Here is a 23,841-nt window from a genome sequence, read left to right on the forward strand (position 1 = left end):
TTTACAAATATCTAAACTGATGAAAACATTAATCAAAGTAATATATTAAAGAAACTATAACAAGATTGCATTTGTAATAAAAATCCTTTGCCACCAGAACAATGTAACAAAAGAAGTATACCCTTTTATTTGTATACATTTGAACTTTGCCATAATGTAAGAGGGTCTAGTGAATTTTGGGGTCAAGATCATAGTTGAGCATTTAAAATGAAAGGCAATGCGCAGATGTGTCTCTTTTCATATACAAAGGCCATGGTGTAAAATTGATTCAAAATACAATAAGAATTTTGTTATTTACAGTATTATTTAGCTGTATTAAACTTTGAAATGCAGTTGCAGTAAATTTCTTAAATACTATCTTTTCCATTAATCTTTACCTATTTCTGGAAACATAAAAATACATTCATAATTTAAAATCATCTTTACATAAATGTTGTAAATAATAATTTCCTTATAATGGGCTCATCTCTTTCATAAATATCCTTGCAAAGCAAACATTACTCTTTAGGTCATGATCTCTAATCATTTCTAAAGATAGAATCTTTGAAAGCAAACATCTCTCTTGTCATTCAAGGCCAGATGCATGATTATTAGATTAGAGCGTGTTTATAAAGTAATAATACAAAGACGGTAGATCTCACCATATGTCGACATAAAATATTTTAGTTGTAAATTGCATATGTTATGACTATATTGATTGTGGATACAATTTAATATAAACGTAAAGCTGAACTTTTGATTGATCTACTCTAAACTTGTTTAATATCGATTTCTTTGCAAAGTGGGGTAATTAAATAATATGATAAAGCATATCAATATCTGACGGAAAATCAATCTTCCATTTGTACATTGTAATTGATTGACATTTATTTCATTTGAGGAAATATATATTTCTAACGTAAAATGGTTGGTTACAGCAGTTGAAAACATTAGATATATATCTTTTAATCCACCAATTCTGATGAGCATAACATATGTTACAAACAGGTCATAGTACATACAATCAAATACATATGGTAACATTTGTAAATTGAGTAACATGCATAAACATGGTACACTTCAAATATTATAGAACATATAAATTACAAGAGTTTCATGAATATGTCGATAGTATAAATGAATATATTAGCGAAAGTTAAATCGAAAGCATATATTCTACGTTATACAACCGAATCAAAATTCATTACAGAACAGAACATTATCTTAAGTCTAGTTTCGAAACGAAAGTACTAGAACAAAGAAGATGTATTTCAATTCATCAACAACACACATGTACAATAAAAGTTGCCAAATTGAAGGAGAGCATCCATGTATATTGGCATTTATGTAACATAAACAGACGGTCTCTATGCAATCAAAACATAGGCGAAGACTTTCATCTTTTATTATATTTTCAAAATCTTATTATGGGATGAAATCTCAATAAAACAAAGTTTGAAAGTTTAATGAACACTAATCTTTCTTATGGTGTGGTATGTAAACAATTTTGCATATTTTTTTGAATTTTGAATTTTATACAAATATTGTAAAACAGAAACAAGCTTCAGACTTTTCTGTCTGTTCATTAAGGGCTCATTTGTGTGATCAACTTTACAAATTTACCAAATGAAAACCTTAATTGATCTAAAGTTGTGTTATTAATATCACTGTGTTACTTACTTTTCCATCATAAACATTGATAGATTCAACCAAAAGATATAACATATATGGTCCTTTATATTTGGTTAGATATGGTTACAAAACAGTCTAAGTATATATTGTCTTCTTTTAGAAAGAAATGGAGAAATGTTGGAAGACCACTAGTGACACAAAGCCAAACTCGAACTTAAAGTGCCCTCCATATGATAAAGATGGTTTAGGCGAGTCGGCTCATGGATATTGTCAAGCATGTTTTCAGTTTGAAAGATCACTTAATGTGAAATTTCCCTCTGATATATCACAATGTAATGTCTGTGGGATGGTAATGATTTACAGCAACACAAATGATCGTCGCTGACTACGGGAATAAGAAAATTAAAATGATTGATGTAAACAAAAGGACCATGGTATCAAATGTAACACTATCTTCAGGACCGATGTAATAAAACTTCCAGGAAATAAACCTGCTGTCGCCTTGCGGTTTGAAAACTGTATCCAGATGATGTCTTACACTAAACGAAGTTTGACACAAGAGCGTCATACAGGTGTTATTGTGTAGCTTATTGTCGGGGCAAGCTAGTAATAGGTTGTAATTATAATTCAGGAAAGCTGATTATTCTGGATTTACACGGAAATATCATACAGGTGTTTGATACACCTGGATTGTTTGATTCGCCTGCAAAACTTGTTATCAGCAGTGATAAAAAGTTCTTGGCTACTCTACAAACAAGTTTATGAAGCGGTAAACGTAAGGTAATGTTATACAAATATTTGAGGATCCAGGATATGAAATACCAACAGGAATACAAGAGTTGGAAGATGGTACGTTGCTGGTATGCTACAGAGACAGTAGCAATATTGTAAGATTGTCGAGCAGCTTCAAGGAATGCGAACTTGTAGAATTAAACAAAATAAACCTTCGCTATCCAAAGGCTGTTACATATAATAAAATTGATCACAAATTGTATATAAGCTCTTCTTCTGATCAGCGGTATACTACAAATGATACAATTAAGGTTTTCAATACAAGATTTTTGTAAGCGCCAGAAAGATCATTATGTGTAAATGTATTTGAATACTTGCTGCAATGTGTGTACTAAATATTAGGCTTTAAAATTAATTTGTCACGTCTAAAAATAATATAAACGTATAAGTATATTATATACTAAAGAAAATAAATGTGACCATTAGATGTTTCAAAGTTTTATTTCCACAATTTAATATGATAAATTGTGCTGTCTGTTATAAAAAAAGACCTGAAAGATATACAATGTAGATGCATAATTTTTGCAATCGAAAGTTAAAGTAAAGGCGTACAGTTACAATTACACAATGAGCATAAGAAGCACATACAAAACTCAAATAAAGATTTATGAGAGATAAGATTTTGTCTTTTCACTCCCTCCAATTGTTTCTTCTTCAAGTTAAAAAAAGAATTTACAATATTGTAAGTAATTTGCCCTTTACTGTTGACTCCACTAAAGGGAGGGTAGAGTCAAAATAATGTTAAGGTAAGTGGTGTAAAGAAAATTAGGAAAAATGCATTGAAACAGGCAATGGTGGTAAGATGAGTATTCAACAAACCGATCTTTATTTAATTAGAAGAAAATTTCACAGTGAGACTATGATATACAATCAAAAACCCAACACACTGTCACTTTGTTGTGAACAGAAATTTATCCTGTGTAACCGCCAGGCTCGAGGTTTCCTGCCATAAATATACCTATATGACATGCAAGTTATATATATGGTTATACGTTTTAAATGTTGTCTTAGTAATTAAATATGCTAGAGCAATGTTTAATGTATCGTGATGATTAATATTTGAGTTTAAGCTATAACTGACATTTTTCGGTTTATTTGATTAAATAATACGGAGTTTTGTTTTGTTAAAAATTCGGTTAAATCTTCCCATTGTGACGAGACACTTAAATGAAGTTGCTATTAACGGTACATCAAATAGAAACATATGTCTAATAATTATGCCTATAATTCACACAGCAATGTCATACAACATCACGTACATTACATGATTCTGCAATTGTTTGATAAACATGAGGAAATACGTTGTTTATCAAATCTGCATTAATTTTCTTGGCAATAATCTTTCTTCTACGTTTTTAAACATTGCAAAACATCTTGTAATGTTAATAATGCAATGAACTATTTTGATTAACCTTTCAGCAAAGTTATATTGATAATGTGACAAGAAAGTTATCTCGCCTGGGCGTTTCTTTGTTAAATGTTAGTTTAATGTTCTGTACACCGAAAAATAATTTTAGAGGAGTTGAAAAAAAGTGATATAATCATAAATTTTTTGGCATACTACAAACATGTTTTTGCCTTTTCAGAAAATCAAAAGTAATACAAACCGTATCAAGGATTGAAGCAATGTATAAGTATTCATAACGCATGTTGGGCTTTTTGAATATTTCATTATATAAGATATTGAATTCTGTTATCTTGCCATTTTTTCTACTTTGTCCCCAGGGTTCCATAAGTGATATAGATATGTTTTGTTTCGATGATGCGAGGGTACATCATTATGTGTGAACGATTGACAACGATTTTTACTTCATCATTATTTTATATCTCTTTCTTAGTATTAATAAAAACAAAGATTTAATACGTTTGCATGCTGCTTAGATTTTAAGGGAGCTTAACGTCAATGTGAACGTGAAAAAACAGAGAGTTGCTACCTTTGCGTATCAGAATATTCAATCTTCCGCGTCCAAAAATTCAGGTTGAGATAGTAAAAAGAAAGGTATTAAATTTTCATTTTGTGTCCTTGAAATTTTAAATCATATTTATATGAACTCATGAACATTTACTTAAATGATTAATCATTTTTTGGCTATTTAAATGAAATAGCTCTGCCTTTAATGTAAAGACAAATAAAAGAATACTAAAAAGTTATTTCATTGACATTCGATCTGTTATATAATTATGCTTCTAAAACAATTTTCAAACATCGCAGAATATGTAAAAATATTTACGGCAAATATTTGTTCACAGTATATGTTATTATTAAAATATATGAATTCATTTCTTATTGAAAATTTTGATTTAGACTTTATGGAAAATAAATTTCTAATTACCTCCCTTTATTAACATGAAATGAGCCGCGTCACGACAAAACCAACAAAGTGGGTTTGCGACCAGTATGGATCAAGACCAGCCTGTGCATCCGCGCAGTCTGATCAGATCCATGCTGTTCGCTTACAAACTCTATAACAAGTAGTATAACAAGTAGAAAAACTGATAGCAAACAGCATGGATCCTGATCAGAATGCGCTGATGCGCAGGCTGGTCTGGATCCATGCTGGTCGCAAACCCATTATGTTGGTTTTGTCGTGACGCGGCTCAAATGTAAATTCGTTAATATCTTTACAAATAATGCTTTTTGGAACTTAAAATATTGATACATCTTCATTTGAGCATTATATTTATGATATAAAACCATACAAAATTGAGTTACAGGAAACAAATACATATGAGGCCATTTTTAGCCTGTCACATGTCCAAAATTTTCTTGGCACATCCCCCTTCTGGCAACCCCTGATGTAATATTTGGATGGGGACGGCGCCAAAAAAGTGGTCACTTTTTAAACAACATTTCTCAAACGAAAAACAGTGTTTTGGGCCTAAATAAGCATTTTTCACTGTCTGAGGCCTCAAAAAAAGGGGGGCAAAAAGCCGTCGAAACACGCTTATATAAGGAAAAAGGTTAAGAAATTACCGATAAATGTGAATAAATGTCGTAAAGGTAGCAAAAATGTAAAAAAGTAGCATTTCTGAGACATTTTTTACCATGCAGTTTCAACTAAAACTCAACAATTGAGGCAATGACAGTAACAATTTTTAACTGAGAATTATAGACACGTGTCCTTCAGTATGCATTTTTTTCTAATCGGATATGGTCTTCCCTATATAAAAAGCAAAAACAAACAACAACAACAACTGATGCGTTTTCAAAGTCCGTCAGTGTATTTAACCAGAAAAAAAGGAAAAGTAGTTGTCTAGGTAATGTGTATATAATTTTATTATCAACACTATGTTTAGACTTGACCAATAACAAGCTTTAGTCATCAGCTAATTTTGATATTTGTTTTTATTCACAATTCCTTTCAACAGCTTCAAACCAATGGGTAATTTTAAAAAAAAAAAACCTAGTTGTCCTTCAAACAAGTCATATAAATTATCATTCAATTATGTACATCTAACTTGAACTAGTTAAAATTATTCAAATCTTAGAAAATCTCTTTGTCAGAGTCTAGAAAGAAGCCAGAGCTTTGATATATGGTAAATAACATGGATTAGTCCTTAGGTCAAAATTGAAGCTCACTGGAATTCTGATACTAAGACCTACATAAGAATACAAATTTTAATCTTCTTGCCTTCGTATATAAATGTCCCTGGATTCAGAAGTTGCCCTATTTTGTGAAAAACGAGTGTAACTTAAAACCAATGGGATTGTCTTTATATATATATATATTGTTACATAACTTTGCCAAGATAAGTCTTTTACAGGTCATACAGATAGTGGATCTTGCATAAAAAATACCATTTATATCCCTGGAATATAGAATTATCTTAACATCATTTTGTTAAGAAGCGGGGAGTGGATATATTATTTATTTATTTTTATTTAAGAAAATGGATGTGTCGGGAAAGATAACTTCGACATCGAAGGCAAACCTCAACCTGTATTGCATTCCGTGTGACACAGATGGATTAAAGGTACCGGCTTACGGATTTTGTCAGGACTGCAAGGAACATCTTTGCAACAGTTGCTTTCAATATCATAGAAGGTCAAGGCCATCTAGACACCATGTACTACTTGAAAAAGACGCAATGTCAACAAAACAAACAGGCGTTGACGTAAATGCAGACGTCATTATTGACAACTGTACCAACCATAGGGATAAACCATTGGAGTTCTATTGTAACACACACAAAATTGTAGCATGCTATGTCTGTGTTACACTTGAACACAAACAATGCAAATTTGACTATATTCCTGATGTTTCAGGTAACGTATCTGGCGAGTGGATAGATTTGAACAAAAAGATGAAAGATTTAGTCAAGAAATGTGAATATAACATTATGAAGGCTTCAGCTGCTACAAAGCAACTAGAACAAAGTTGTGAAAAAGTTGTTGAAGACATACGACTCTTGAGAAAGGAAATAAACAATCAGTTAGATCAGATGGAACCGGTAATGTTATTAACACAGCAACCTACAAAGTCAAGAATATCAAGGCTGCTTGCAAAAAATAGCCGAGGAAGTGAAACGTTCACAGTCAATTCTTAATGGCCTGAAGGAAGCAAACAAGCATAATAAGCTTTTCATTGAATTGAAAAATGTCTTCGTGTGATGACACTGGAAAGTGAAGAAATACAGATTGTCAAAGATAATATGACATATGACGACATTTAATTTGACCGGAACGAAAACCTTCATGATCAACTGAAAAATGAGAAAAACTTTGGAACAATTTCAACATAGAGAAAACCACCAGAAGATACTGAAATATGTGTCAATTATGAAAGATCGTACAACGCGAGTTTTCCTTCTGATAAAGAATGTAGCAATGTCATTGGGATGGTAATGGTTTCTGCCACACAAATGGTCATCGCTGATTACGGTAATAAAAAGATTAAAACAATAGATGAAAACACAGGATCGTTGTTGTTAGAGGAAACCCTGTCTTCAGCACCACACGATGCTATAAGACTTCCGCAAAATGGATCGTCGTATAGATGTCGGAGAATGGTGTTATTGTGTAGCATATTGTCAGGACAAGCTAGTAGTAGGCTGTAGTTGCTGTCCAGGAAAGCTGGTTATTCTGGGTTAAGATGGACATATGATTCAGGTGTTTGATACTCCTGGATTGTTTAATGGACTTGAAAAGATAGTATCAGCAGTGATGAGAAGTTCATTTATGTTAAATAACAACCTTTCAATTACATATTTACATCTCCAATAAGTTTCTCAATTTTGAATCTAATTGATAATTCTGCTCTGAAGAAATGTTAACCCAATGTTTCCTTTTAGGTATGTTAATAAAAAATAATGTAAATTTGACTTATGCTTAATTATAATAAGCAAATGTTGCATACCTCTATTAATTCCATGACAAGAAAAGGAAAAAGAATATTTCAATACACGTAGGAAGACAAGTGTAAGATTTGTAATACATGTAGTTACTTAATGATTTGTGTTGACTTCATCAGTGAGTTTGAAAAGAATTTTACTATTGACATGTCACATAACTTGATATCAGCTGAATATAAAAGTTAATTTGTTGACCATAGATATATATTATATTGCAGAATCGTTACATTCAAAATGTTATATTTCATACTGATCGAGATGAAGAAGAAACTTTTAAACAATACATGGTTAACCTAATTATTTGTGTGTTGTGGTAGTGAATGAAATGCTATGTAGTGTTGATTTTACAAATAATACCTGTATATAAATCACATGTTTGTATGATGTACTGAGACTAATAAATTTGATTAATTTTATACGACTTGATTGGAATAACGTTTATATCCCTGGTTAATCATTCGTTTATTTAATTTAATTGAGTCAAATAATACATAAACACGTTAATAAAATCATAGTTGAATAAAGTGTAATTAGAATAGAGCTTTACAAAGATTTTATTATTTTATCGATGAAAAATAATTCATTATAGATTCGGTGTAGGAATATTGGGTAAACACTAATGACTGGTGTGCGTTGAACCCTCTTTAAAGTAACGGTTCATAGAATGGAAAAATAACACATTTATACAAGCAATTCTTCAAGTCCATTTTCTTGGATTTTGCATTATCGCATGATGCGGCGATTTGTCTTTGATGTTCCTCATCTGTTGCGTACGCAAATAACATGCTTTTTATGTAATTTCATCTCGCCAGAAGATATCATAATAATTTAAAGATACATAAATACACATCTATTTTTTTCAATTTTCAATGACAAGACACATACTAAGAATTATTGCAAACTAAAAATTGCAAAAGTGGTTCCTCTGTTGGATTTGCTTCATCATCATTAACAAAAAATAAACAACATCAGCAGCAGCAACAACATCATCATAATCATTATTATTATAAGGTATAGTATATGTACTTCATATAATAAGCGCCATATTAACACAGCTACAGATGTTTTTGAACTCAAAACATATGTATTTCAATATTTCAGGTTAAATGATGAATTTGAATTTGGCCGGTGCTATAGAGCATGGGCGGTTGTTTGCACTTTCCAGTACCATCAATATACAGGCTCAATTAAGCCGAGCCTGCAGTCATCAATTTTGCCGTTTTGTGCGCTCGTTAGAGATTCCTTTTTCTCCCTTCTTTACCGGTACTTTGACTTTATACATGTTTTTATTTTTGACGCCAGGGATACTTCTGTTTGATTTGAAATGTTGTTCTATAGTATCTTTTTTCAGATTAAGGGCTTGATAGCTTAAACAAGACTGATATAATTTAAAAGTGGATTAGTGAATTATACATGTTGGATGTTTCTTAATTAATTTTGTTTCACCTCTTTCATATTTAACTGTTGAATACTCATTAAACCGGTTATATGGGCGTAGACAGTAACTTGCACCTTCCACCACCGTCTAAGAACAGACCGATCCTGCCACATTTTTTAATTGTGCACTTTAGAAAATTCTTTACGAATTTCTATTTTCTATTGAATTGCTCGTGTCATATGAACGTTCTTAGCGTTTTGTTATGTTTCTGTTTTTTTTTTAATTGAAACAATTTTTTTCAAATTTGGATAACCAAATCCGTAATTTAGATAAATCGTTAATCAAAATAATATGATGCGATATATTAATCTATTAAAATATTATGGTTTTAAATTGTATGTCAACATATAAAGGATTTGCATCATAAAATCATAAACAATATTTCAATAATGAAATAATCGACATATAAAATTAAAGTAAAGAATCATCTATATAGATAAATGAAATTATTATCGTATCGGATATAGCTTAAATGAGTGTTTATGTATGGTTTCTGTACCTTAAGTTGAATATGGAGTGATACCTTAAATATTTTCTTTTAACGATACACGTGTATTTCGTGGGTTGGTAGGGTATATATAGTGTTTTCGCGGTTTTTCTTCACTCGACGCTTGCATTTGGTGGTACTTAAATAACCTGTTTAAATACGAAATTATGAGTGATGAAGAAAATCGGTATTCTCAGCCACGTGGAGAATCGTTACAAAGAGCAGAAATTGTTGACGAACTGAAGAATTATTTTGATTCTAAATTCAACGACTCCAAGAGGAGCGTTCAGACTGATACAGAGTGAATTGCAGAAGCTACAAGAAAAACGGTTAGAAAAAATTCATCTGTTACTTTAAAGGGTTTATCTAACAATTAACAGTATCAATTCAATTGTGAACATGATGATATGCTCGACACTATTGATAAGACTATTTCGCTAAGAAATGCAGGCAAAGCTCATGAGTATATTTCTGAAGCAAAACATCTTATTAAAAGAAGAAATAAACTGATCAGAATTGCTGACAATTCTCCTTCCGGTTGGGCCACCATGCAAGAGTATAAGAAATTGGATGTGGCTAGCGATTCTGATGACGTTAAAAGAATTCGTAAAGCTGAAGACCGGGCCAAAGCTCGTATCGAAAAGGCCAAATTGTCTACTTAATCTAACCAAAGCTCTCAGTTTAATTTTCGTAGCTTTTGCCGAACACCAGAATCTAGATTGGTCATGGCTGGCGGATCCTCATAGCAACAACAACTTCCCACAACAGTCGTTTGCTTCAAATGTGGACGGTTGGAACACATCGCATCTGGATGTACACATGTCAGAACCGGTCCATATACAAGACCCATGGGTACCTCAACAGAGTCAAGAGCACCTGAATGTGACAAGCAGGAAGTCAAGATTAATAAACAATGAATTACAAGACTCTTCTTTTGAATATGATAAGTATTGGTTTTTTGATAATTTGCACTCTGATTTTTCACATTTTTGCCATCACGAGATATTTTGTGAAATATATACAGAAAGTAGTATTAAAATTTCTGATTATTCAGTAAAAGGTCGATTAAAACATGCTTTAGAATTTTGGGAAACTTCGATACAACCTAACGATGATATTCTTAATTATTCCTCCAGTTTATTTGATACCACGGGCTTTAAACCATTTATTATATTCTAAAGCCAATGGTACATTAGTAGCCCCTTACTGCCTTCGAGCCCTTATCCCCGATGATTTTTGGGGAAATATCAAATCTTAAGCAATTTGTTTGTGAAATACTTTTGTTTAATGATCCAAAGGATATATATGTTCAAGGCAGAAACAAAGCAACTATTTTTGGATCTACGTACTTTACTAGCATGGTAATTGTTGCTAGAATAGAATGTTGTTAGTTTTGACTCATATATTTTATGTTTAATGATTGGTTAAAAGGTCAATTTTTTGTGAAAAGCAATGCTATAATTAAGCATAATGAAATATTTTGTTTTATTATTGTTTGTCAATTTTACAGGCATTTTAACCAGTCAGCGTTGGTTAGATGTACAAGAAATGTGTAGATTTTTGCCTAAATACCAGAAGCTTTTCTCAGAAGTGAAAGACGCTGTGATGTATAGCAAATAACATATGATACGTAAGTATAAATATTCTTTTGTAAATTTTCAAAATGGTGTATGCAATAACAGTTTTCTTTTTTGCCTGCCTCACCTGTAACTGTAGCACTGTATTTAGTGTCTTTAATACAGTTCGAGAATGAGTGTTGTGGGAAATCAAAATTGAATACAGCGTTTTATGCTATTAACTGTGCTCACGAGTTAGCTTCTTTAAAAAATCCATGTAAAGACAATTGGTTAAGATTATGTTTGGAAGGTTGTGTCAGGAAAGTATGTCGACCAGTGCAGAAAAAACAACCTATTTCTCCTGATATTTTGAAAAGATTATTACATGTATATACTTTTGCTTCTGAGAATTGTTCTCTGGGAAATTTGAGAATAGTTACCTTGTGTATTTTGTGTTACGCTGATTTTTTACGAATAAGTGAAGCCTTAGATCTAAAACGCTCTGATGAAGATTCTTTGAAGGACCGATTATCTGTGTCATTAAATCTTCATTTATAATTGACACTGTTATTAATCAATAGCCATGTGTTTTGAAGCTATTACATTATATTGTGACTTGAAATTATCACATCAAATTGTTGTTTGAATTTATTTCATCAAATAGTGATTTGAAATTATTACTTTATATATCAGTGATTATGTTTTAACCTAATATGAATCATTTGTAATAGTAAAAGTTTGATTAAGGAAGATTATATTCTTTTCATTCTGTTTGAATATCTTTTTATATCGAATGCTTGCCTTGAATCGAAGTGTTGCCCCTCGTTGGGCGGAAGTGTTGCCCCTCGTTGGGCGGAAGTGTTGCCCCTCGTTGGGCGGAAATGTTGCCCCTTGTTGGGCGGAAGTGTTGCCCCTTGTTGGGCGGAAGTGTTGCCCCTCGTTGGGGGAAGTGTTGCCCCTCGTTGGGTGGAAGTGTTGCCCCTTGTTGGGCGGAAGTGTTGCCCCTCGTTGGGCGGAAGTGTTGCCCCTCGTTGGGTGGAAGTGTTGCCCCTTGTTGGGCGGAAGTGTTGCCCCTCGTTGGGCGGAAGTGTTGCCCCTCGTTGGGCGGAAGTGTTGCCCCTCGTTGGGCGGAAGTGTTGCCCCCTGTTGGGCGGAAGTGGTGCCCTGTTACGGTTTTATATAACTGTGTTATATAGTTTTACATTTTTTGCCTGAAACTACGAAACAAATTTTAATATTTTTAATCTTTTGATATTTATAAAAATATTTATACTTTTTATGATTTTTTGGATATATTATAAACTATCAGTTTTTGGCGAAAAATGTAATTAGATTTTCAGAAAACAGATGGAACTGACTTGATCACGTCTCGCATTGAGTCTCTGGTGTACTACAGTTTATACAGGCCTAGCTAAGAGATGGAAATACTCTGAACGGAAATGTTTCTGGTATATATGTATCTGGGTAACATCATTCTTTTACTGATAATTTGTTTAAGAGATTCAATAATTTTATTTTCCGGACGTAATACCCTCTTTGTTTTACTCGATATGTACTACCAAATATTAAGCGTTATTCCTATGTATTTGTTGTTGTTTCTTGCTATAGTAGATTAGAGAATAATTGATTTACTCTCGACATAAGAGAGAGTAATTATTTATACACTAGGTTGTTGCACGTACAGTTTGCTGTTACGATACGGTTCCGTAATCGCGTCTCTTTTTTTCTCCTTTTAAAAAAAAATACTTGGATACTATTAGTTATTTGCTCTATACTCATAAAATATATTTCTAATTGATTGTTTTATCTCTCTATTATGGTAGGTGATATGGAACACTTTTGTGGGTCGTGTTGTCGCTAGCGACAGTACGACAAAGCTCAAAACGGCGCGTTGTCGGGCTTTCACCCTGTCGCTAACGATGCACGCAAAACGGTGCGTTGTCGGGCGGCGTATTGTCGCGATGTCACATTGTCGCTCTGTTGTGCTAAGTCGGTGTAACGTAAAACCCAAAACAAACAAAATGATAGTAAAATTACAAATCTGTGTGTTTAAATGCTTTTAATCAGCAAACAATTCGGTTAAGTGTGTAATAAAATACTATTTTATTTTACTTTCGGTATGTTAAATAAAAAATTGTTTATCTTTTTGAAAGGGTATTTTCCGTCGATCAGCTGGTCAGAAAGATTGGAAATTTACAAGAAGATGTCATTATCTCCATTCCGGAAAAAAAAACTTGAATATTACTTCAACTTCTTTTGTCTGTATGACTTTGCATCTTTTTATGCCCCCGGGCATATAGTAATTAAACCGTCCGTCTGTCCCTCTGTCCGTCCGTCTGTACCAGGTTAACCTAGAACGGCAAGTTGGATTTTTCTTAAGTATTACCTGTATCAATGGCTTCTTAGTTTACACACTTACTAATCTACTAATCAATACAAAGTACATGATCTGGTCAAGTTACATAACTATGACTTCCATATTTACTAAGTTATTGTCCTTTCCAGCACTTAAAAAATGAATAATGGTTAACCTCAAACGGCAAGTTGGAAATATCTTAAGTTATATCTATTCTAATGGCTTCATAATATCCACACTTACTTATCAATACAAAGTACATGGTATTGCCAAGTTATATAACTGTGTCATCCATATTTCCCAGTTATTTCGCTTTTTTCACTTTGAAAATAGGACCTTGTGTGGTTAACCTATTTCGGCAAGTTGGATTGATCGTAAATTCCTCTTAATTGCTTAATTTATTTAATGACATCTTGCATATTTGGTAGGTGGATACCTTTAATGGTCCTCTAATTTTATGTGGAATAAGTGGTCTCTAGGGTCAAGGTCACTGGTTTGGAAAATAAATTTAAACATTTTTGCTCATACAGCCTTTATTTTTTGGTTTATGTCTTTCATGTTTAATACAAACATGCCAAGGGAGGTCCTCCTTCTTTGTAAGGGGTCATTTGGTCAAGGTCAGTGTCACCAATGTCAAGGTCACCAATGTTAAAAATAGATTTTTACATTTTTACAAGTGTATTACCCAATTTTATAGACAGATGTCATTTATAATTGCCCAACTTCCGATGTGCTCGGGGATCCACTTCACTGGAGAGCTTTCACCCACATCTTAACAGGTTCATCCCAGGTAATAAATACAAACCTTAGCACAGTAGTTTGTACAATTATTATGATTGTAAACTAATGCTCAGATCTGATCACCTTACAGATTTATGTCTAGGCTTATCTGTGTTTGTTGACAACTCCCATTTGCCATTTTTAGCTCACCAGAGCCGAAGGCTCAGGGTGAGCTATTAGTATCAAAGGGGGATGCTCCGCCGTCTGTCGTCATGTGTCAACAATTGTCTTCTTATCTGAAACTACTGGGCAGATTTACTTCAAATTTGGTCTGTAGCATCCTTGTGACAGTCACACTTGAAGTTGCTCATGTCATTCCAATTGGCCTCTTTTAGGGGTCAGCAGAGCTAAAAACAGAAAAACCTTTAAACATCTTCTTCTACAAGACTAATGGATGGATGATCACTTAACTTTGTCTGTAGCATTCTTGGATAGTGTCTTATCAAGTTTGCTCATATTAATTTGATTGGCCCCTTTTAGGGGTCAGCAGAGCTAAAAAAAGAAAAACCCTTAAACATCTTCTACAGAACTAATGGATGGATAATCACCAAACTTTGTCTGTAGCATTCTTGGGTAGTGTTTTATCAAGTTTGCTCATATTAATTTGATTGGCCCCTTTTAGGGGCCGCAAAAGCTAAAAATAGAAATACCTTTAAATGCCTTTTTCTAGAGAACTAATGGATGGATGATCACCAAACTTTGTCTGTAGCATTCTTGAATAGTCTTTATCAAGTTTGCTCATATTAATTTGATTAGATCCTTTTAGGGGCCACTTAAATTAAAAATAGATATACATTTAAACATTTATTGCTACAGAACTAATTGATGGATGATCACCAAACTTTGTAGCATTATTGGGTTGTCTTTTATTAAGTTTGCTCATATTAATTTGATTAGCCATTTTAGGGGTCGCTAAAATTAAAAATAGAAATACGTTTAAACATCTCCTACAGAACTAATTAATGGATGATCACCAAACTTTGTCTGTAGCATTTTTGGGTCATCTTTTATCAAGTTTGCTCTAATCATTTGATTGGCCCCTTTTAGGGGCCGCTAAAGCTCAAAACGTTTAAACATCTTCTTCTTCAGAACCAATTGATGGATGATCACCAAACTTTGTCTGTAGCATTCTTGGGTACTCTTTTATCAAGTTTGCTTATATTTATTTGATTAGCCCCTTTTAGGGGCCACTAAAGCTAAAAATAGAAAAAAATCTTCGAACATCATTTCCTACTGAAATAATTGAAAGATGATCACCAAACTTTGTAGCATTCTTATGTAGTCTTTTATCAAGTTTGCTCATATTGATTTGATTAGCTTGGTTAAAGCTATAGCTTACATACCCCAGGTGATTGCATTTTTTCAAAACATATTCTATGCTCAAATTTAATATTAGAATATATTAACATTCTAACACTGAAAAGCAGTTGTTTCCGGTGAGCGACTCAGGCCCTCTTGTCTCAAATAAGTTTTGTTATGGTAAATGATTTTTGTATGGTTTGCACAATTATGCTCCTTTATCTTGACACATTTCCAGTCAAGCTAGTGTTACATCGATGCCCAGCACATCTGAAGTACCATACACTACTCAGAGGTACAGGAAGCGAATACTGGAAAAGGATTAAACTGACATATTAAAAAGAAAATATAAGAGAAAGAAAGTGCCGACTTGTAGACATTGTGGCCAGGAACGTACAGCCCCAAGCCATGTTTAGTACTTCATGAACTGGTTTTGTCCGGCCACTGCCACAATGTCTTTCGAGAATTGGAAAGAATCAATGAAACAAAAAGGATGTGGAAAGAAAGAAAAAAAGGAGTAAGGTTGTGCTTCAGTTCATAATTATAATATTAATCAACACTGCAAGTGACAGTTCTTTAGGTGGATTTATTTACGGTCTTATTAACGGTACTTCATATGATATTCATCAACATTGAAAGTGACAGTTCTTTAAATGGATTTATTGACGGTTGTATAAACGGTACTTCATATAATACTTATCAACACTGAAAGTGACAGTTCTTAAAGTGGATTTATTGAGAGTCGTTAAGTGACAGTTCTTAAAGTGGATTTATTGAGGGTCGTCTTATCGGTGCTTCATAGGATATTAATCAACATTGAAAGTGACAGTTCTTTAGGTGGATTTATTGACGGTCGTATTAATGGTGCTTTAGAGGATATTAATCAATACTGAAAGTGACAGTTCTTTAAGTTGTTTAATGAACAGTCCTTTATAGTGGATTTATTGACAGAATAACAGTGCTTCATAAGGTTATTATCAACACTGATAGTGACAGTGATTCGTCATTAAAAAGGGCAGTTTAAATGTAAATTATAACAGCATAGTGGCGCAGTGAAAGCGTGCTGGGCCCATAACCCAGAGGTCGGAGGATCGAAATCGTTTAACATATATGGCTAATATTTACAATACTGTAAGAATGGAATGCATAAGAAATGGCATCATTATTATTTATAAAAGAAAATCATATTCCAGTCACATGACGAATGAAAAATGCTGAAACCCTTGCATTATTTGAAAATTAAATGAAATATGTATTCAAAAAAAAAAATTTATTTTAAAAATATGTTTATTTTATTGAAATGAAATAATAAAATCTTTGTTTTTTGCTTTAAAATTTCCCTAATTTTCTTTTTTTGTTTTTTCTTTTTTTTATGCTGTTTATTTTTATATTTTAGCCAGATTTAAAATTTTTTTATCTTTTTTAATTTAAACTTTAATTAAAGAACAAAAAAAATTTTTTAAAATAGGTTTAATTTTAAGAAAATAAATGTGAATGAGTACATTTTGGGGAAAAAATTTTTTGACAGAAAAAAAATTTTTAACTCGAGTTTAATCTTTTACGGGAGAAATTCGCTAAAGCTATTTTTTAGCAGGACCTAATTCGAATTTTAAAACCCTTTCAGGTAAATTTTTAAATAATTTCATGTCATCAAAAACATTTTTTTTAGTTTTTTTTTACTGCTCAACCCCAAATTTGCGCGAATGTCCCTTTGGCCCAGGTTTAACTTTCTGTTATTAACGTTTTAAGTTTTTTTTTTTTTCCCAATTTTTTCCGGTTTAAAATTAAATTTTTTTAAACTATAATTAACATAATGGTTTAAAAAAAAAAAAAAATATTTGTTTTTACAAAAGTACATAAATAAATTAATTTCTACTTATTTGTAAAAATAATAATTCAATTTTTTTTATTCAGTAAAAAATTATAAAATCTTACATTTAAAGCTGTTAAAAAAATTTTACATGTTTTATTAATTTTTAAAAATTAAAAAAGTAATGATTTTGAATTCTTTTAGTTTAAAGTAACCTGTATTGAGGATCATAGATAAGGGGAGTTGCGAAAACCCTTTTATAAAAGGGATTGATCAGAAAAATATAATGAATACTATATATCTTATTGAATATAGTGTGCAATTATATGGTTTTCAAAATCGTGAATTATAACAGCAGAGTTCCCCATTACCGATTAGTTCATATCAATTGTGGTAGTAATTCTGGTTGTATTGACCAATCCCTGGCCAGATCACCTACCATAATTCTACCACAAATGCTATCATAATTCAGAAAGAGGCTACAGTGTCAGACTATTCCAAGATGGCGGATATCTATATGTTGTGTGCTATAATTTACTTTTAAATAGCAATTTATCTTTTCCGTGGATGTTATTGTGTAAATTTTGTGTGTTGTTAAACTACCAGTGGTTAATACAGGTAAATCATGAGCAGCAGAATGTTTTATATTGCTTATTTGGTTTATAGGATGGGTATTAATGTGTTGACCTACTTTCTGCATTTTGTAAATAAAAGGCAAAAAAAAAACCCCACTACACATCCTTTACTCTTTTACTCTGTTAGTCTGTTAGTTACTTATTTAAACTTACTATACTTATACCGCCCTACTTATACTGTGTATTGTGTATGTACATGTAATGTATATCATCATAGAATTAATGACTCATGGAATTGAAAACTTAAAAATACACTTTTGAAAAATGTACTTTATATTGCAAAATAAACAGGAGAATAGATTTAAATCACTCAAGATAACTGATAAATAAATGTATTACAGGAAAAAGACATTTCATCACTTAAACAGTTTTTCTATGTAAAAAACTTATTTTAAGCAGTTTTCGCAGTCAAATTAATTTTTTTATTTGTGGTAGCGCAACCTGGGCTCACAGGCCGAATTTTTGGCGCAGTGGAAGCGTGCTGGGCCCATAACCCAGAGGTCCGAGGATCGAAACCTCGCTCTGCTATGACTTTTTTTAAATTCGTTTAAAATATATGGCTAATATTTACAATACTGTTAGAATGGAATGCATAAAAAATGGCATCATTATTATTCATTAAAGAAATTCATATTCCGGTCACGTACATGACGAATAAAAAATTCTGAAACCCTTGCATTATTTGAAAATTAAATGAAATATGTATAACAAGCTAAAAGATAAGGACTTTATTTTATAAAAATGACTGAAACATTGTCATATAATGTGATACATGTAATAATGAAATTATTTTGTTCATAATATGCGATCTCAAACAGTTTCCATTAGATTTTTTTTCCTTTTTTTATGTCTGATACTATTCTACTTATCGTCATGCTTTGTCATGAGTAAATTTGTATCCTCTTTTTCCAAATTATTTCACTCATATAAATATACTGAACAAAAAAAATATTTCCGAGACATAGCGTTATCTAAGAAAAGTCAAAATGTCGAATGAGGTACATATATTCGGGCAAACGATTATTTGACAGATAAAACAAATTTTAACTCGAGTTTAACTCGTTTTACAGGAGAAATTCGCTGAACGCTATTTTCATTGCATGCACGGACCAGTAGATTCGTATATATCTTATAAACCCTTTCAGGATAATTTTATAGACTTTCATGTCATAAACAAAAAAGACGTTACTTTTTTTCAGCTATCTTTCTTTTTTTTTGACATGCCTCGAATTCTGCACAATTTGCGCGAACTGTCATTGGCATGTTTAACTTTCTTAGCCGGATATGAGTGACAGCGTTGGGTAAGATTATGGTTACAATTATCCAGAGATTTTAAATTATTGACATTTTATATAGAAACTATCAAGTTAATATGAATTAGAGATATTATGAAAGGAGATAAAAAAAGTACCTTTGTTAATACAGGTAAAGAATACATAAATAAATTAATTCAATACAATGATTTGGTAAAATTACTATTCAATTATTTTTATTCATTTGAAATTAATTATAAAATGGGCTACATTTAAGCGTGTTAGTAACCCAAATTTACACTGTTTTCCAGAATGTTTTAAAATTCAAACAAGTAAGTGATTTATCACATTCTCGTTTGTTCGTTTCTTAGATACAAGATAACTATGTATTTGCAGTAGATACATATGGTAAGTGGAGTTGCGTACCTTTTATGAAAATGAGGGATTGCATCAGAAAAATATAATGAAGTACTATAATAATCTATATTGAATATATGTGCAATGTGGTTTCAAATCGTGAATTATAACAGCAGAGTGGCGCAGTGGAAGCGTGCTGGGCCCATAACCTATAGGTCCGAGGATCGAAACCTCGCTCTGCTATGACCTTTTTTTATTCGTTTAAAATATATGGCTAATATTTCACATTCATTCCTACTTTCTTGGTTACACGCATAAAACATTCTCTTAAACCATTATTGAAACATTATAACATTCATGTTGCCCTTTCTAAAGAAATATAAGATTATTTGTTTTGAGACATACTATGCCTTTATTGTCTGATTATAATGACAATAATGAATTCTACTTACCGTCTTGCTTTAATAAGAATGTACTCTGCACATTTGTGTGATGATTTTCCCTCCAAATTATTTCAGTCATATAAATATTGATATGCTACTATTTATATCAAAATTAAGCAAACAGTAGTCTAAAGCATTTTTGTTATACATGTTCTTTAACTTAACTTAAATAAAGAATTTTTAACAACATAATTTAAAAAATAGATAACTCTGTATTTTGAAATTCTTTATGATGTATGGAGTTGCATACCATTTATGAAAATGAAGGATTGCATCAGAAAAATAGAATGAAAGTTGAATAGTCATTAGCAAGGGCAGTTTAAATGTAAATTATAACAGCAGAGTGGCGCAGTGGAAGCGTGCTGGGCCCATAACCCAGAGGTCCGAGGATCGAAACCTCGCTCTGCTATGACTTTTTTTAAATTCGTTTAAAATATATGGCTAATATTTACAATACTGTTAGAATGGAATGCATAAAAATGGCATCATTATTATATATTAAAGAAATTCATATTCCGGTCACATACATGACGAATAAAAAATGCTGAAACCCTTGCATTATTTGAAAATTAAATGAAATATGTATAACAAGCTAAAAGATAAGGACTTTATTTTATAAAAATGACTGAAACATTGTCATATAATGTGATACATGTAATAATGAAATTATTTTGTTCATAATATGCGATCTCAAACAGTTTCCATTAGATTTTTTTTCCTTTTTTTATGTCTGATACTATTCTACTTATCGTCATGCTTTGTCATGAGTAAATTTGTATCCTCTTTTTCCAAATTATTTCACTCATATAAAATATACTGAACAAAAAATATTCCGAGACATAGTGTTATCTAAGAAAAGTCAAAATGTCGAATGAGGTACATATATTCGGGCAAACGATTATTTGACAGATAAAACAATTTTAACTCGAGTTTAACTCGTTTTACAGGAGAAATTCGCTGAACGCTATTTTCATTGCATGCACGGACCAGTAGATTCGTATATATCTTATAAACCCTTTCAGGATAATTTTATAGACTTCATGTCATAAAAAAAAAAGACGTTACTTTTTTTCAGTTATCTTTCTTTTTTTTTGACATGCCTCGAATTCTGCACAATTTGCGCGAACTGTCATTGGCATGTTTAACTTTCTTAGCCGGATATGAGTGACAGCGTTGGGTAAGATTATGGTTACAATTATCCAGAGATTTTAAATTATTGACATTTTATATAGAAACTATCAAGTTAATATGAATTAGAGATATTATGAAAGGAGATAAAAAAAAGTACCTTTGTTAATACAGGTAAAGAATACATAAATAAATTAATTCAATACAATGATTTGGTAAAATTACTATTCAATTATTTTTATTCATTTGAAATTAATTATAAAATGGGCTACATTTAAGCGTGTTAGTAACCCAAATTTACACTGTTTTCCATAATGTTTTAAAATTCAAACAAGTGATTTATCACATTCTCGTTTGTTCGTTTCTTAGATACAAGATAACTCTGTATTTGCAGTAGATACATATGATAAGTGGAGTTGCGTACCTTTTATGAAAATGAGGGATTGCATCAGAAAAATATAATGAAGTACTATAATAATCTATATTTAATATATGTGCAATGTGTTTTCAAATCGTGAATTATAACAGCAGAGTGGCGCAGTGGAAGCGTGCTGGGCCCATAACCCAGAGGTCCGAGGATCGAAACCTCGCTCTGCTATGACCTTTTTAATTCGTTTAAAATATATGGCTTATATTTCACATTCATTCCTACTTTCTTGGTTACACACATCAAACATTCTCTTAAACCATTATTTAAACATTATAACATTCATGTTGCCCTTCTAAAGAAATAAAAAATTATTTGTTTTGAGACAAAATATGCCTCTATTGTCTGATTATAATGACAATAATGAATTCTACTTACCGTCTTGCTTTAATAAGAATGTACTCTGCACATTCGTTTGATGATTTTCCCTCCTAAATATTTCAGTCATATAAATATCGATATGATACTATCTATATCAAAATTAAGCAAAACAGTAGTCTAAAGCATTTTTGTTATACATGTTCTTTAACTTAACTTAAATAAAGAATTTTTAACAACATAATTTAAAAATAAGATAACTCTGTATTTTGAAATTCTTTATGATGTATGGAGTTGCATACCATTTATGAAAATGAAGGATTGCATCAGAAAAATAGAATGAAAGTTGAATAGTCATTAGCAAGGGCAGTTTAAATGTAAATTATAACAGCAGAGTGGCGCAGTGGAAGCGTGCTGCCCATAACCCAGAGGTCCGAGGATCGAAACCTCGCTCTGCTATGACTTTTTTTAAATTCGTTTAAAATATATGGCTAATATTTACAATACTGTTAGAATGGAATGCATAAAAAATGGCATCATTATTATTTATTAAAGAAATTCATATTCGGTCACGTACATGACGAATAAAAAATTCTGAAAACCCTTGCATTTATTTGAAATTAAATGAAATATGTATAACAAGCTAAAAGATAAGGACTTTATTTTATAAAAAATGACTGAAACATTGTCATATAATGTGATACATGTAATAATGAAATCATTTTTGTTCATTATATGCGATCTCAAACAGTTTCCACTAGATTTTTTTCTTTTTTTTTTTTTTTTTTTATGTCTGATACTATTCTACTTATCGTCATGCTTTAAGATCATGAGTAAATTTGTATCCTCTTTTTCCAAATTATTTCACTCATATAAATATACTGAACAAAAAAATATTTCGAGACATAGCGTTATCTAAGAAAAAGTCAAAATGTCGAATGAGGTACATATATTCGGGCAAACGATTATTTGACCGATAAAACAAATTTTAACTCGATTTTAACTCGTTTTACAGGAGAAATCCGCTGAACGCTATTTTCATTGCATGCACGGACCAGTAGATTCGTATATATCTTATAAACCCTTTCAGGATAATTTATAGACTTTCATGTCATAAACAAAAAAAGACGTTACTTTTTTCAGTTATCTTTCTTTTTTTTTGACATGCCTCGAATTCTGCACAATTTGCGCGAACTGTCATTGGCATGTTTAACTTTCTTAGCCGGATATGAGTGACAGCGTTGGGTAAGATTATGGTTACAATTATCCAGAGATTTTAAATTATTGACATTTTATATAGAAACTATCAAGTTAATATGAATTAGAGATATTATGAAAGGAGATAAAAAAAAGTACCTTTGTTAATACAGGTAAAGAATACATAAATACATTAATTCAATACAATGATTTGGTAAAATTACTATTCAATTATTTTATTCATTTGAAATTAATTATAAAATGGGCTACATTTAAGCGTGTTAGTAACCCAAATTTACACTGTTTTCCAGAATGTTTAAAATTCAAACAAGTAAGTGATTTATCACATTCTCGTTTGTTCGTTTCTTAGATACAAGATAACTATGTATTTGCAGTAGATACATATGTAAGTGGAGTTGCGTACCTTTTTATGAAAATGAGGGATTGCATCAGAAAAATATAATGAAGTACTATAATAATCTATATTGAATATATGTGCAATGTGGTTTCAAATCGTGAATTATAACAGCAGAGTGGCGCAGTGGAAGCGTGCTGGGCCCATAACCCTATAGGTCCGAGGATCGAAACCTCGCTCTGCTATG

At 31.7% G+C, this 23,841-nt stretch overlaps 1 protein-coding gene and 2 non-coding genes across 3 annotated transcripts; all 3 read left to right on the top strand.

The window, feature by feature from the left end:
• Positions 1–6,294: 6,294 nt before the first annotated feature.
• LOC132715111 (E3 ubiquitin-protein ligase TRIM33-like) lies at positions 6,295–7,461 on the top strand. The gene is made up of 2 exons (XM_060698093.1): positions 6,295–6,855; positions 7,147–7,461. The coding sequence occupies exons 1-2, from the start codon at positions 6,295–6,297 to the stop codon at positions 7,459–7,461; spliced, it is 876 nt and encodes a 291-aa protein (XP_060554076.1).
• A 13,045-nt stretch (positions 7,462–20,506) lies between these two features.
• On the top strand, positions 20,507–20,578 carry Trnam-cau (transfer RNA methionine (anticodon CAU)). The gene has a single exon. It is a non-coding gene; the product is annotated as a tRNA-Met (tRNA).
• Positions 20,579–21,823: 1,245 nt separating this feature from the next.
• Positions 21,824–21,895, top strand: Trnam-cau (transfer RNA methionine (anticodon CAU)). The gene has a single exon. It is a non-coding gene; the product is annotated as a tRNA-Met (tRNA).
• The last annotated feature ends 1,946 nt before the right edge of the window (positions 21,896–23,841 follow it).

This window comes from Ruditapes philippinarum, unplaced genomic scaffold, assembly GCF_026571515.1.
Source record: "Ruditapes philippinarum isolate M1 unplaced genomic scaffold, ASM2657151v2 ctg890_1_1_1_1, whole genome shotgun sequence".
Lineage (NCBI taxonomy): Eukaryota > Metazoa > Mollusca > Bivalvia > Venerida > Veneridae > Ruditapes > Ruditapes philippinarum.

What these genes read in the sequence shown, in the direction of transcription:
- LOC132715111 (XM_060698093.1), top strand. Translation starts at nt 6,295, where the DNA reads ATGGATGTGTCGGGAAAGATAACTTCGACATCGAAGGCAAACCTCAAC. An exon ending in AGTTAGATCAGATGGAACCG is followed by an intron (nt 6,856 to 7,146) that starts GTAATGTTATTA and finishes ATTTCAACATAG; the next exon opens with AGAAAACCACCAGAAGATAC.